Source organism: Microcaecilia unicolor, chromosome 8 (assembly GCF_901765095.1).
Source record: "Microcaecilia unicolor chromosome 8, aMicUni1.1, whole genome shotgun sequence".
In the NCBI taxonomy this organism is placed as follows: Eukaryota; Metazoa; Chordata; class Amphibia; order Gymnophiona; family Siphonopidae; genus Microcaecilia; species Microcaecilia unicolor.
Window position 1 is genome coordinate 163031657 of NC_044038.1, and position 15623 is coordinate 163047279.

At 40.6% G+C, this 15623-nt stretch overlaps 1 protein-coding gene across 4 annotated transcripts in view; it reads right to left on the reverse strand.

The window, feature by feature from the left end:
• EBF1 (EBF transcription factor 1) overlaps nucleotides 1-13414 on the reverse strand; it is a 557364-nt gene extending 543950 nt beyond the window's left edge. For all 4 annotated transcript variants that reach the window (XM_030211898.1, XM_030211896.1, XM_030211897.1 and 1 more), the window contains exons 1-4: nucleotides 12652-13414; nucleotides 11174-11330; nucleotides 10530-10593; nucleotides 9625-9680 (exon numbers count right to left, since the gene is read on the reverse strand). In XM_030211898.1, coding sequence (XP_030067758.1) covers nucleotides 9625-9680; nucleotides 10530-10593; nucleotides 11174-11330; nucleotides 12652-12785 — 411 coding nt within the window. In that variant the 5' untranslated portion in view covers nucleotides 12786-13414. The remainder of the gene's footprint in view (nucleotides 1-9624; nucleotides 9681-10529; nucleotides 10594-11173; nucleotides 11331-12651) is intronic.
• Between the last annotated feature and the right edge of the window lie 2209 nt (nucleotides 13415-15623).

Sequence of the window (15623 nt, forward strand, 5' to 3'; positions counted from 1 at the left end):
ACTAACTACTAGGCTACTCCTCTACCACAAAGCACAATCTTCCCACCAAACTCCCTAATGCTCAATGTTATAAGCACACAGTGGCGTCGCGAGGGCAGCTGACACCCGGGGCGGGTCGCCGCTACGCACCCCCACCCCCCCACCCCCCGGGTGCAGCGCGACGCACCCTCCTCCCTCCCGCGAGAACATACCTCGAAGGCGGTAGAGGGGTGGGTGGGCGGGTTAATCCGTCGGGTGCATGCCGCTGGGAGGGTGTCAGCGCCTCACTGGTTCCTTGCTCTCTCTGCCCCGGAACAGGAAGTAACCTGTTCTGGGGCAGAGAGAGCAAGGAACCAGCGAGGCGCCGACACCCCCCAGCGGCGTGCACCCGGGGCGGACTGCCCCACCGCCCCCCCTTCCTACGCCACTGTAAGCACACCTATATTTGCATCATGAGCATTGGGGCGTTATGTGTCTGCGCTGTTCTGGCAGTATTTTTATGGCGCTATTTGGAACAGCCCTGGCATTTTGAGATATACATATATAATTGTTTAAAAGACACAGAACTGTCAAGAATTCAGAACTTAAATATTGTTAACAAGTTTAAACTACTCTTCGGAACGATCTAAAATATGACTCTGCAACTGCTTTGCCAAAAAAGAATTACAGGTTGTTAGAGCAGTTTGCTTTTAAAATTCTCCCAATAAGTAATCCTTTTGAAAGCAAGTCATAAAACGTTACCCCTACTGTATGTCTATTTCACAGGAAAATAAAACATCTTTTGAATAAAATCTGGTAAATATTTTTTGTTAAACTCATTTTCTTAATATGGTGTTTAGAGAAGATGTAAATATAGATAGTGGATACCTTATAAAGAGGCAATCAAAATATTACATTAAAGCAATAGTTCTCAATCTAGTCAAGTTTTCAGGATATCCACAATGAACATGCATGAGAAAAATCTGCAAACAAAGGATGCAGTGCATGCAAATAATGTGTCATTCAATGTGAATATCCTGAAAATCAGAGTGGCCGGATGTATCCTGAAGACTGGGCTGAGAACCCCTCCGTTAAGGCACACTAAAAGTGAAAGTTACTAGTTTAAATCAAGTGCACATATACCCTACCCTAGAGCTTAAAATACGTTTGGCCATCACATAAGCAATAGACATTCCAGTGTTAATTCCATAAGGGGGAGTGAGTAAATTAAGCAGTAAAGCACATACCCACTTTGGTGCATTTTAATTATTCATGTACAAATTGTGGCAACATTCATGCATGACCAACTCCTTATAGAATACTGACTAGTTGCAAAGTTGCACCATGACATGACAGCATGAACTTTGAGTTTGTATAGGGGTGGAGTTTGGCTAGAACAAGGTGGAATGCACAGATATGTGCTGTTATAAAACACTATAATTTATGTACATACATGAGAAATAATGGTGCAGATATTTACACCTGCCCTAGAGCTGGTGTAAGTGTCCACGTCTGCCACTTACACTACTATTTTAGAAAGAAAAGCAGACACCTAATGGTGCCTAAGGGTGCCTTCTACTGTCTTACCCTAGACACCTTGGTATAACATTACCCCTCCACATGCATGAACTTAGAAGAAGATACCCAATATCTATTTACACTGCAAAATGACAGATATTTCTGTGGCAGAACCTCTCTTGCCTTCAGATGACTGTCAATGACTTTCTGTCAAACACTAGAATAAGCAGGCTTCTTTATTTGTCAACAGACAACACTGTGATAGCTCAAGAAAGCATCTCGTTTACACAGAAGTCTCACACAGAATACAAAACCAATCAAATCACTCATAAACATAACAGAAAATAAGATAAAACCATTAAGGCAGTACTCTGGCTAGAAAACAGTAGTCAAAATATTCACTAGAAGTCAGGCAAACTCATTTTCAAGTGACCAAGAAAAAGATGAATGCCTTTTATATTAGAATTCACACTTTTAAGTGGGGGGAAAAATTCTTCTGTTGTAAAATGCTTGAAGGTGAACTAACTCAAAAGAGACAAGCTACAAGAAGACCAGCAAATCATTTAAATCCCACTATGAGTTAAAATCACAAAGGGGCAGTTTCACATCAAGCCAGAACTGTAAAAACTCACTAAATAATATATACTGTAATTTTCCAATGAAAAGATTTACTTTAAAAAAATCTAATACTCCACAAGTTATGGTAACAAATGCAACTGGATATCTACTACAATATAGAAGAAAATTCTAGAAGGCCTTTGTTCATGTCTACTGACTGCTCGGGTGGGGAGGAGGACTATGGAGCTCATTTTCAAATGAGAAAAACGTCCAAAAAGTGGCATAAATCTGCATTTGGATGTTTTTCTCATAAAAACGACCAAATTGGTATTTTCAAAACCAATTTTTAGATGTTTTTCTTTGAAGTCCATCAGAAGTACATTCAAATCACAAGGGGGTGTTTCAGGGGCATGTTAAGAGCAGGATCTGGGCGTTCCTAATACTTGGGACGTTTTTCAGCCATAATGGAACACAACAAAATTGTCCAGGACTAAAACTAAGACATTTTGAGCTAGACCTGTTTTTATAACGAATAAGGTACAAAAAGGTGCCCTAGATGACCAGATGACCTACTCCCCCAGTGATCACTAACCCCCTCCCACCCCCAAACAATGTGATTAAAAACATTACTTGCCAGCCTGAGATGTTATACTCAGAATAGCATGCAGGTCCCTGGAGTAGCCTAGTGGTGGTGCAGTGCAGTGCAGTGCACTGCAGATAGGTGGACTCAGGCTCCTACCTCCCCCTACCTGTTACACTTGTGGAGGAAAGTGTGAGCCCTCCAAAACTCACCAGAAGCCCACTGTACCCACATATAGGTGACCCTTTCACCCGTAAGTGTGTACAGTTGGGGGTAGTGGGTTTTGGGGGGAGGTTGGGGGGATTTGGGGGGGGGGGGCTCAGCAGACAAGGTAAGGAGCAATGATGGTAAGTTGTGTACCTGGGAACATTTTATGAAGTCCACTGCAGTGTCCCCTAAGATGTCCTATTGCTTTCCTGGGATGTCAGAGGGACCAGTCTACTAAAAATGCTGGCTCTTCCTACATTCTAATGGCTTGATTTTGTACGTTTTGCATTTTTTTTTTTTTTCAAAAATGGACCAAAAAATAAAATGTCCAAATTACAAAACCTTGTTCAAAACAGTGTTTTTGAAAAAAAAGATAGACGTTTTTCTTTTTTGAAAATGACCAATATTTACAGAGAAAATTGACTCATTTCTTTCACTGATTCTTATATTTCTGTTGTTGTACTAAAGACACTGATAAATTTATTTATTTATGACATTTATATCCCACAATATTCCCGCAGGTAGGTAACTGAAGTACCTGGCACATTCAGCACCAAATGCTTGACTGCATTGGAAAGCCAAAGGTGCTCAGATTGAATCAGATTGTCTATTTGAGCCTTTGGCACATGTACCTGACAGGACAGGCCAGGTATTTAGTGCTCAGTTAGATCCACAATGACTTTGACCATTAGCTGACATAACCAGGGAAAGATGATGGGGGACGATCACTGTGCAAATGATTTTACACAGATTCATCACAGTGAAAAGGGCCTCAGTGTCCTGCCTTAAAGAGGTATTTATGTGTGATAAACGCATGTGTGTGGGGGAGGGGGATTGTATAAAAATCACTCAAGTCAAGCTCTGGAACTCATTGTTAGAGGATGTGATAAAAGCAGTTAATGTAGCTGTGTTTAAAAAAAAAAGTCTGGACAAATTCCTGGAGGTAAAGTGCATAAACTGCCATTAAGGTAGAACTCGGAAACGCCACTGCTTATCCCTGGGGTTGGTAGCATAAAATCTTGCTACATTTGGAGATTCTCCCAGGGACTTGAGACCTAGATTGGACGCAGAATACTGGGCTAGATGGACCATCAATCTGACCCAGTGTGGCAATTATTATATTGTAGCCTAGTGGCTAGTGTAGCAGACTTTGATCCTAGGAAACTGGATTCAATTCTCACTGCAGCTCCTTGTGACTCTGGGCAAATCAATTAACCCTCCATTGCCCCAGGTACAAAATAAGCACCTGTATACAGTATGTAAACTGCTTGGATTGTAATCACAGAAAAGCGGTATATCAAGTCCCATTCCCTTTCCCTATGTTTGAAGGCCAAGGAGATGCTACTAAGTATCTTTATAAAATAGCCTCACATAACCTACAGAACTAGTGGCTGAAATGAACACATGAAATACACCTGTACATATGTATTTCATAAACATGTGTATTTCCTGACACATAAGAACATAAGAATGACATTACTGGATCAGACCAATGGTCCATCTAGCCCAGTATCGTGCTTCTAACAGTGGCCAATCTAGGTCACAAGTACCTGGCAGAAACCCAGATAGTTGCAAGATTCCAGAACTCCAAAGAGTAGCAAGATTCCGGAATCCTAAATAGTAGCAACATTTCAGAATCCAAAGAGTAGCATCACTCCATGCTACCACTACCAGGGCAAGCAGTGGCTTCCCCATGTCTATCTCAATAGTAGGCTATAGACTTTTCCTCCAGCAACTTGTCCAAATCTTTTTTAAACCCAGATATGCTAATCGCTTTTACAACATCCTCCGACAATGAGTTCCAGAGATTAACTATTCATTGAGTGAAAAAATATTTCCTCCTATTTGTTTTAAAAGTATTTCCATGTATCTTCATTGAGTGTCACCTAGTCTTTGTACTTTTAGAAAGAGTAAAAAATCGATTAACTTCTACTCATCTACACTACTCAGTATTTTATAGACCTTAATCATACCTCCGCTCAGCCATCTTTTTTCCAAGCACCATCAGTGCTCAATCTAAGTACACCTTCAAATATGCTTACACACAGGTCACATAAAAGTACACACCTTCTTGAAACTGCATGTACTTTTAAGCACATAATCCGTGGGATAATTTCATAAGAGGCCAAAGATGTGCATAAATCGGGGTTTATGCATGAAAAATCTTTTATAAAATCACCCACCCCCCTCCAGAGTGCATAAAGCCTTTTGTTGTTTTCCAAGCCAGGTTAGTAAGGGCTTGAAGGAATAATATCACGCTGATATGGCCACACTGATAACAGTAAAACTGTCCCAACAACACCTTGGCAGATGTTGTAAGACACGGAACCATTGAGTTTCTCATCAACACCAGCATAATAAAATGGGAGAGGACATGGATAAGTGCATTATGCACTATTCTATTAAAGCACAGAAATGTGTGACTCGGGTAAGTGCACTATTCAATATTCTATTAGGACGTGCTTAAATACTACTAACACAAAATTGCAAAGGGGAGTAGAAATGGGTGGAGCATGGGCGGGGCTACAACTTACACACCCTGCAAAATGTTGGAGAGGAACTCTGTGAACAATGTTCCAAATTTAAGCTACTTTGTAAACTGCTTTGATATGTTCTTACACGAAAGGTGGTATATTAAATCACAATAAGGACTATTGTAAGTTATGTATGTTTATAGTCACACACACAAGGAGTAACACAGGCTACACATACGGCAGCAGGACATGTTTAGCCACTCTTACCCTAGCTAAGATAACATTTATTCATCACTCTGACCTCATGTGCAACTTTCTTTAAATTAGTCCCTTATTTTCTAACTCCTCTTACTCTCTTACCTATCTATATGTTCCATCGTTACTTATACCCTACACTGTCGATTAAAATGTTCTATTCCGTATTGTATTGACACTGTAAGTAGTATACTATGCCATACTTGGTATCGTTATTTGAATATTTCTCTGCTGTAATTGTCTATTGCTTATGTTGGATTTATTCTTACTGTACACCACCTTGAGTGAATTCTTTCAAAAAGGAGGTAAATGAATCCTAATAAGTAAATAAATAAACTCAAAACCATACAAAAGAGAAAAAAAGGTTTTCTGTCCAACAAAGAACAATTCGACAAGCTTAAAAACACATGGAACCTAGTTTGCCAACTGCTGCAAAAAGTTGTGAAATAGTACATTAAATTGTCCACTGCACAAAGCCAAATATTATGCTATTCAAAAGCCAGTACTATCTCATTCATATATTCAGTGCGTGCGTGTGTGTGTGTGTGCCTATGTACACATAGTATATAAATCAACGTATTCACAGGAGTTTAATAAAATGCATCTTTCCTAATACATTCATTTTTAAGCCTGTTCAAACATTCACATGGAAACAGCTCTAGCATAAATATCACAGAACAAATGGCTGTATGTTATACAGGAGAGAAGCAGTTGGGCTGCCAGACTGGGAATGCACTAGGCCATCTGGCTGAGGCAAGCTTTCCAAAATCCTCAGCTTTGTTTTCACCCCCCCACCTCCCACCGACTCCAAACAACGCATTTTCCCCTGTGATTAGTTTACATTTTCCCCATACATGGGTCCTGATCGTGCATGCAAAATTCCAAACTTCTGACAGATTACTCAGGGGTGTAGGAAAACTCAAATTCTGAGGTCAAAATGAATTTCCTCAGCCATTTCTACCTGCAGTCAAAGTGAAGGCCTTCCAGCTTATCGGATTCTACTTCTGTATGACGGTACAGTAATATTTTACGCAAGCGTTTATGAAGACCCTCACACTGAAGCAATTACTAGCAAAAGATTTTGCGTATATCAAAAAAGATAATGCGACAGCACAAAAAAAATATGTAATATTAAAGCTTTCAACTATCACAAGCTCGTTTAGCTAATACATGTGTGCGTATCAAAACCTATGCTTCAGTTTGGAGATTTAGACTGGGTTCAAGGAAGTAGGTTTACTTTCTAAAACTGTTATTTTCTCTAAATATTCTTTGTGTTAATCAACTATTTTTGTGAGGGCTGGGCTGCCCTGAAATATGATCCCTCTAAGTCAGCTGGCACATTATACTTAACCGTCATTAAAAATTGAAGACGTTTCAGACAGACTTTACAATATTTAATTACGTTTTGAGGGTTCAGGAGTTATTTGAGAGACCTCTATATATCACTTGCTATAGAGGAAACATAAATTATAAATTCACATTTGCCTAAGTTTATGTATCACATCTCTCACTTTACTTCCTGGTATATATCTTATTAACAAGAAGAAAGCACAGACCACTTCTGAAACAGATAGATTAACAAATATATCAAGGAACAAAAAGTTCCATTAAAAATGTTCCTAGAACAGCATCACTGCATGCACATATGCATACAATACCAGAACTGAATTTCAAATATCCTACTCAAGCACTGCCTTGGCTCCACGCTATACAAAAATCACTGTTTTTGTAAAAACCTTATCTCCAGTCAAACTATGACTATAATAAAGGACACAGCCAAAAGAATTTTTTTTGTTGTTTTACTATAGCTGGAGACTGACTATATCCATGGCTGTCAGAAATCCTAAAAACAGAACTTATCTTCCACTTTATTTTAAAAAGAAACCTCTGCCAGTTTGTAATAATGAGAGATGAAGAGGTCAGATAGTGCCCTAGGACAGAACAGTCTCAAAAATGCTTTATAATCCATCCTGGAAATTTTAACAAGATGGATTAGTTTCCAGAGTGAAGCGACCATTATACAGTTTCATGAAACAAAAATTCTAAACAGGAAAAAGAAATTCTAATGTTGAATAGCACCTTTTGCTCTGTCAACCTCAAGAAACCAGGTAGCAGGATTGCTTAGAAGAGTTGTCTCTTTAAATATGCAGTAACCTAAATAACGGGAGAAGCAATACCATGCATGGTTAGGGTCCGTCTTTTTATTTTATTTTCTATAACAGGTTTTACAACAATGTTGTTTAAGTCTCAGGGACTCAAGACTGACTGGGTTATGTCCACAAGCAGTCCCCTGCCTTAAAACTATCTCCCCGTTACTTTCTGTCAGTGACACAAAGTAATAATTACCGCCTTAGCAAATAAAATGTTTGCACCGGGATTGGTTTCAACAGCAGAATAAGAGGTTCAAAGTACTTGATCAGGGTCACATACTTTTAAAAAAATACTCACAAATCTTTTGTTTAATTTATTCAAGAATGATGATCATGATTAAATCAGAATCGCAAGTCAGCATCGCTGCATACGCAGAACCGGTGATCATTTTTAATCTTTTTTTCTTTCATAGATAAGCATCAAAAAGCAAACAAAACGGATTTTACTCAATACTAGAACAAAACTGCAAGAATATTCTAACGATGGTCAATTTAAATCGACTGCCTTTCTGAATTGTTGGTTATTTTTCAAGTAAAGTGAAGCCAAGCATAGTTCACTTATTGCTTTAAAAAGGGAGTAAGTCAGTGCAAATTAGAAAAAAAAAACCTCTACGTGTCCTATCGTAATGCAAAATACGAAAACAAAAAGCATCCTACAGGAAACTATTTGCTAATCCTGCCTCCACAATACTGAAAAGAACCACATTGCACTGTGAAAAAAACTATTAACCAATTCATAATTCCAAGCCCACGTTCTTGAAGGTGAAATCGGTATAATCGGAGAAGATAAATAAATCATTTTAACACAGGAAGACCTGCGCCCCCCCCCCCCCCCCGAGTTGTCCCAGGTGTTTGAGCAAAGCCGCAGATTCCCGAGGGTGGCACCGATGCTCCCAGCCCAGGCCCTTTCAATCTGTCTCCTGTAGCCATGGCAAGGCCCCTGTCTTTCCATTAGCCCAAAACTACCACCAGGGAATCTGAGACCTTAGAGCATTGCTGAGAGCACTTTCCCAGTTTCAAAGCTTTTGCAACTCAGGTCAGGAACAAAAACGTAATACGACCCATTGCATTTCCTGGGGGGAGGGTACAAGAGATTAAATTCACCTTATCTAACGGGATGTGAGATCAGAACGTTTGCCTTAGTCACAGAACGCACTGACTTTTCTCGATTCCATGATGAAAACGCTTTTTAAATGCTTTTAATTTCTGAGGGGTGTTTTTTGGGCCGGGAGCGAATTTTCAAATCATGGCTGGCGTACGCTAAGATGTTAATTCTAGTCGGGACCTTCTTAAATAAATACACAGAACGGCATCTCAAAATTTTAAAGGGTTTTTTTTTTTTTTTACGGGATCTCAGTTTTAATTTTTTTTTAATTTTTATTTTTGTTACTTTATATTATTTGTCTTGGAGGAAAAGAGGCGGGGGTTAAACTGCCGATTGTACTACAACTGCAGAAAAGTAGGAAGCAAGACCGGATTTCTACCTGTGAAAAGTGTAATTTTCTGTAGGCTATGGGTTTCTATAATTACTTAGCTATTTGCTTTCTGAACAAAGCCCTCAAGCCTAGTCACTTTCCTTCTTACTGTGTGGAAAGAAAGATCACAGAAAACAAGATATTTTATTGTTGGAAACTAAATTTGCATGTATTTTTTAAGCAGCTATTCAGAAAAAAAAAAGGATAAAAAACAAAAGAAACCTCGATACCTCTCAGCAAACGGAGTTATCAACAAGTCCCCAGGATCTCCTTCCCTTCCTCCAAACTGGGCCAGGAAGGCTTGATAAGGAAGAGCCTAAACTAACTTAATCATCCCTCTGCCCAAACATTAGAACTCAAAAGCCTCTTCTGAAATCTTGGTACCACCACCTGCAGGACCCGCAGCCCCCTCCCCAGCTGCCCTCTGTACATCACAGCCAAAAACTTACTTGTTTTGTCATGGAGTCTATTAGACGAACGTAGAAATCCTGTTCTGTTCTTATCCCTAAGAAGAAGAAAAAAAAAAGAAAGTAGGAAAAAGCAAATCCTAAAATGTCCTGATTCTTCTCTCCAAAGTCTTCCCAAAAGGGCCCACACACCCTGATTAATAAATTAGAAGAATCAGCCGCCCAGGACAACCGAGCAATGGGTCCCTACAGCTCATTCATCCTGGCACAGCAGATGTAAAGCCCATATTTACCCAGGAGCTTTTCTAAAGTTCGGTCCTAACAAACTGGGTCACACTTATTAAGCCTCTTTTTCCCCACAGCCTTAAAGTTTGCAAAATAAGGTGCAGTCTAGACCCAGCTTTCAGTTTCGGGTTTCTTGTATGAAAACCCCCTTCAGAGGTCCCTCACTATTATTTACAGAGAACGTTGGTCGCCGAAGCTGAACATTCTACAACTTTGATTCTGACTTCATCTTTCTAAATTTGACAATAAAATGACCTCGGTAGAGGAGGAGGTGGAATGGGGCTGAGAGATACAGCTCCTTAGTTTTATTAGTCCAAGCGTGTAGCATCTCATCGGGAATTCAGTGAGCTTTATACAAATAGTTAAGGAAGCAAAAGGGAAATTCTGAAGTTGTGTTCAAATCCAAATTATTATGACTCTAAGAAGTGTGGCATCTGAGAGGCACCACAGGGCCACTTGACTGTAAGTCCTGACCCCTTTATCCCTGTACCCCCCCCCCCCCCCATGTTACTAGGCAAAACAGCCTAGTACAGATCTGTACCATGCTTTTAGGTACCCTAACTCCCTACCCTGCTGTGCCCCTGGTTTGCACCCTTTGGCCTTGGGACCTGCTTTCACGGCTCCCAGCCTCCTCCCCTGGCCCCGGGTACTCGGAGGCTCACCGTTGCTGTAAAGAAGCTGTAGTCTGTAATGAATCCCATTATTGGTCTTTTCGCCGTTGGATTCCTGGATTTCAAGAAAAGAACAAACAAAGATATTAAAAGGGAGGGAGAGCTCCAGAGAGCAGCGGCCCAAACCTAAGGAGAATAAAATTAAAACCCAAGCAAAGGGGAGGGGATGGACAAGCAAGCTGCAGCGCTTCTAAAGCGACGTTCTCAGCAAAGTAGTAATTCACAACAAAACGAAAAATTAAAAGAATAGCTCGGTACTTCCAATCAGTTGCAAATGTTTAAAGAGTCAGGAAACAAGAGCAAATTTAATAGCACAATCAAAAGATTCTCCTAGTGCACAAGCGGATCTCAGAATTACAAAAGGGTGCAAGTACAAAAGCAAACACAAAAGTTTAAATTTACGTTTAATTTTATTTTATAGCGGTTAACTTCTTTTAAGAAAAATGTTTAAGAGAATTCTTTGGGAATCCAATTGTTAGTGTAATGAAAAGAAGTGAAAGTTTGCCTGATCTGTGAGTCCCACGGTAGGAGGTGAGCTTCCCTGCACTCTCGGCGCTGTCGGAACTGGACTTACCAGCTCTCGAGAAGGGGTTCAGATAAGAAAAAAAACAAAAACAAACAAAGATCCCACTTACTTTTTCCTTTTCCACAAAGCCCACAAACGCAGTCCTCTCGATCTCCACGGGCTGCCCCTGCCTGTCGTACAGCGCCAGCACGAAGTGGAAGAAGTTGGATTTCCGCAGGTTGGAGGGCGGCTGCTTCTCAAAGTGAGCCCGGGCGAGAACCACACCACTGCGGACAAAGAGTCCGGATTAGAACCAGGAGCTCAAGAAGCCAACCATCCGCCCCTGGGTCATCTCCTCGGCCACCCTGTTTCCTCAGTGACCCCCCTCGGCCATCCCTCCATCATCTCATTTGTTAGGCTGTTCATCTCTCTTTCCACCAAGTCCTTCTGTCCTTCCACCTCTCCATCCACGGTCCAACCCATCCATCCCCCTTAACACGCACTGGTCTCGGGCACAAAATACTTCCCTTTAATCCAAAATGTGGCAGTTCTGGAAAGCCTCCCTCAATATATCATTATTAATTGTAAAATTTCTGATTAAACGGCCCCCATTTTTCCCCCACAGTGGAAGTCCTTTGTTAAAAAAAACTTGGTAATTAAAGGTTGGCAAATTTAGGGGAGTGGTGTCATTTTTGTGTGTGTCATTGTGCCTGAAGTGTCCAGAGAATATGCTAAATACTAGTTTTAATAATCTTGTACAAATGTTCCCCAATCCTAAATACTGTAGTTACTACTTACAAACAGAACGTCAGAGCCAGGGCGATAGGAGGGAGATTTGAATACGGATTGGGGCTATATTCTTACCAATTATTGTAAAATGTAACTGTTCCTACAAATCAGCTTATCCGATAATCGAAAGGTTTGTGTCCTGGGAATTGAATTATCTTGCACATAAGATGCATAACGAATAAAGTTAGAAATACATGTGCGAAGACACACGGATATATGAATGTGTACAAACATTTATGTATTTGAAGTACCCTAAACGTAATTTATTGAGGCATATTATTCTTATAAGAGTTAAATAAAATAACACATCAAAACATTTTTGTGCCAGATTATAAAACTCTGAAGGTCTCATTTGACATTTTGTAAAATTATTTTGGCATGTATATGACAGTTCACTTTCTGCACGTGTTTTTGGTTTGTACAGACCACCTTTCAGCTACTAAGTAAAACCTACAAGAAGAAGGAGCTGGTCTGGAAAACTTCTTCATATCTTTTTGATGTAGAAGTTACTCTGCCTAAGGGGTGGGAGCCTTAACGTAAAAGCAGGGAAGAAACTGAGAAGCAGGTGAAGCGTGGAGGTGGATGCTGGAGCTAACTTGTTCTGTCTGTCTTTTTACTGTCCCATTCCAGGCTGTGCCTCCCCTTTTGCTCTCACCGGTTTTCTGGAAAGGTAACGGGAACAAGAGCTGCTGGCTAGATCTAAAATAGCACGATCTTTAAACAAAATAAGATAAAAACTGCAGATTTAGAAACAGCAGATCAGTGATGGGCAAAATAAAAGTGAATGTGCAAGACTGCCACAGCGCCGGTCCTTCCTACCTCTGAGCGGCCGTGTTTGCATCCAGAACGCCGGCTCCTTGCATCCAAGTCCGGACGGCGTTCATCCCGGTGCCCAGCGGCTCTTCCTTCATGCTGCTCCCACTCCTTTGAATACTTTCCTGAATCCCAAACATGAAAACAACCTTTTGGGTTCCTTCTCTTGTCTTTGATTTTCTTGCCCAAACACACACAGGATCACTTCCTCTTTTTCTGTCTTCTAATAGTATTACAAAAATAGCAATTAAAAAAAAAACAACAACCAAGCGCCCAAAAAGATATTTAAAAATCAAAAGATGAGCGGTGAATCAGGCAGTTAGCAAATCCAAGGAAGCCGGAGACAACAAAAGCATAAGATACTGGAGTGATCTCTTGGAGCAGGAGGGCTGAGATCTCTTTTGTATTAAGAAAAAAAAAAAAAAGGAAGAAAAGATGCCCTTCAATTGAAGACGTAATACAAAAAAAGAAAGAGGACTTCCTCTCATAGCAGTTTAAGAAACAATAGGATGTACAAGAGCTGCAGGCTTTGCCACATCAAATGTCATTTTGCTGTGACAAGAGGCAAGTTTATTTTTCCTCCTTTCTTTTTTGCTTTGTTGTTTCACTCAAAATATTCTTTCTGTTCTCAGAAGGTGCGAACGAGGGGACTGAGAGAGAGAAAGAGAAAGAAGGGGGAGAGGAAGAGAGAGAGAGAAGGGGCTGGATGATGGCTGGAGCCAGAGACTCTCCAGGCTGCTGTGGTTTCCCTCCCTCGCTTTCTCCAAGCTTTGCGCTGCCTCTTCTTCCCAGTGGAATCCAGTGTGACTCTCCCCGGAGCCAAACACGCTGCCCACGAGCCCCGGCGGGAGGGGGATGGGCCTTCGGAGGAGGGTGGAGCGAGGAGGCCACCCACCCCGCCCATATATTTACATACTGCCCGCCCTAAACCCAGCTGTAGCCAATCGGAAACAAAGACGCGTAGCAGGGCTCCGCCTGCCCTCCACCAGCCTCATCCCCTGGGAAAGTTGAACCAGGGCGCCCTTGGGCTCTTCAGTGCGCGGGGAGTGCGTGAGGTGGGCCGGCGAGGGAGACAATTCCGTCATGCTTAGGATGACTTCATTTTCAGCAAATCTCTCGTTCGTACAGGTGGAGAGCTCACCCCCCACTCCCCGGAGGCTGGTGCAGTCAGATTTCAGAGATCTTTATTTACTATGATTGTGATTATAATGTGAGGGCAAGGCAAGTACAATAGCCAGCACACCTCCAAGCTTCTTGCACAGCATTTCTCAAGAGTTATCCTTTATGCGGTTGCGAGGCACTCGCGCGCATTGCGCTAACAGATAAAAACTATGTCTTTTGAAGGTGTAGAAATTATTTCAGAGGGTCGAGCAAATGTTGCCAGAGGGATAAGGGGTGGGGGAGCGGAGAACTGGATGAAGAGTTGATGGACAGCTAAGAATGGCATGCATGGTGATGGAGTAAAGGGAGATAGAGTTTTTGGATGGACGGCAGGAACAGAATTCCCTGTTGGACTCTGTTTTCATAAAATAAGTTAAAAGGGAAAGAGCGATAGTGGAGAAAAGCTGGCCAGAAGCCCTTGATAAGACACTAGCAGCACGCTGCATGATGATGGAGAGAGATGAATGAATGATGAAGTGGAGGGAGTGATAGCATGATGGACAGATTCATAAGTGAATAATGAATAGGATAAAGTAGGAATGGGATGTATGCTAAAAGGGGTTGGAAGGAATAGATTATATTGAAATGTTAGGTGGAACCAACCTCACAGGAATGAGATCTTGGACCTCCCAGTTCACTGAGATAGTATTTAATGGGAAAACCTAAGAGAAATATATTTTTTGACTCTCTGCAGTGGAATGAGGTTTAAAGCTATGTACAAGGCTGCCAAGACAAATGTGCATAGAAAAGTTGAAGAGACAGAGTGGAATAATGAGTGAAATGATCGGTAATTAGGGGTTACATGATTCTCAAAGGTATTATGAAAGTTATTAAACCCATTACTTTTCTACGCTTCTATGAATTTTCTGGGTTTGTTTGTTGGCATTTTAGAGGCTTCTCCTCTATTGATCTTATGTTCCATAATGGTTTGTGCAGTGTTCTTTCTTAAAGTAAACTATTGTTTAACCAATCAAATGAAGGGATGAGCTAAACATTTTAAGAGCAGAGAGGGTGCTTAACAATGGGACCATTTTCCAGCCCAACCAACAATGAGGAAGCTGTTTCTGTAATTTTAAGTCAGAAGAATACAGAAAGAACCCCACAGAGCTTTATAATAACATTTGTAAGGCTCCAGAGTGTCCATGTAATTTAATTCTAAAACTTTCATTTAGAATTTGGGTCTAGGACAGACTGACTCAGTTTTGCTTCACTATTTTACCTCTTGGACTGGATTGGTTTACAAGAGGCTCTATAATTCAATTATAGAGAAGCCAGGGAGCCTCATAAATACCATATATGTAATACTAACATATATAATTTCAAAAGCAAAACAAGCAACACTAACTAAATAAATACATACATAAAAACCATTGACATCTTTTCAGAGCTATCAAGAATTCCACAGTCTTCTTAACCTAGGATGAACACTAGCACAAACTAGTGTACTAAAAGGTTCCTCTCTTACAGTACCCAACCAGCAGGTGACAAGTGATAATTAAATCAGTCACCTTACTTTCTAACTCTTCTTACTCTATTACCTATCTATATGTTCCATCTTTGCTTTACCCTTCACTATCAATTAAAATGTTCTATTATGTATTGTGTTGACATTGTAAGTAGTATACTATAATAATCATACTTTGTATTGTTATTTGAATATTTTTACCGCTGTAATTGCCGATTGCTCATGTTTGATCTATTCTTACTGTACACTGCCTTGAGTGAATTCTTTCAAAAAAGGAGGTAAATAAATCCTAATAAATAAATTAATTAATTAACTATTGCATGCTATAAGTCACTTGTTACTATTATGATAT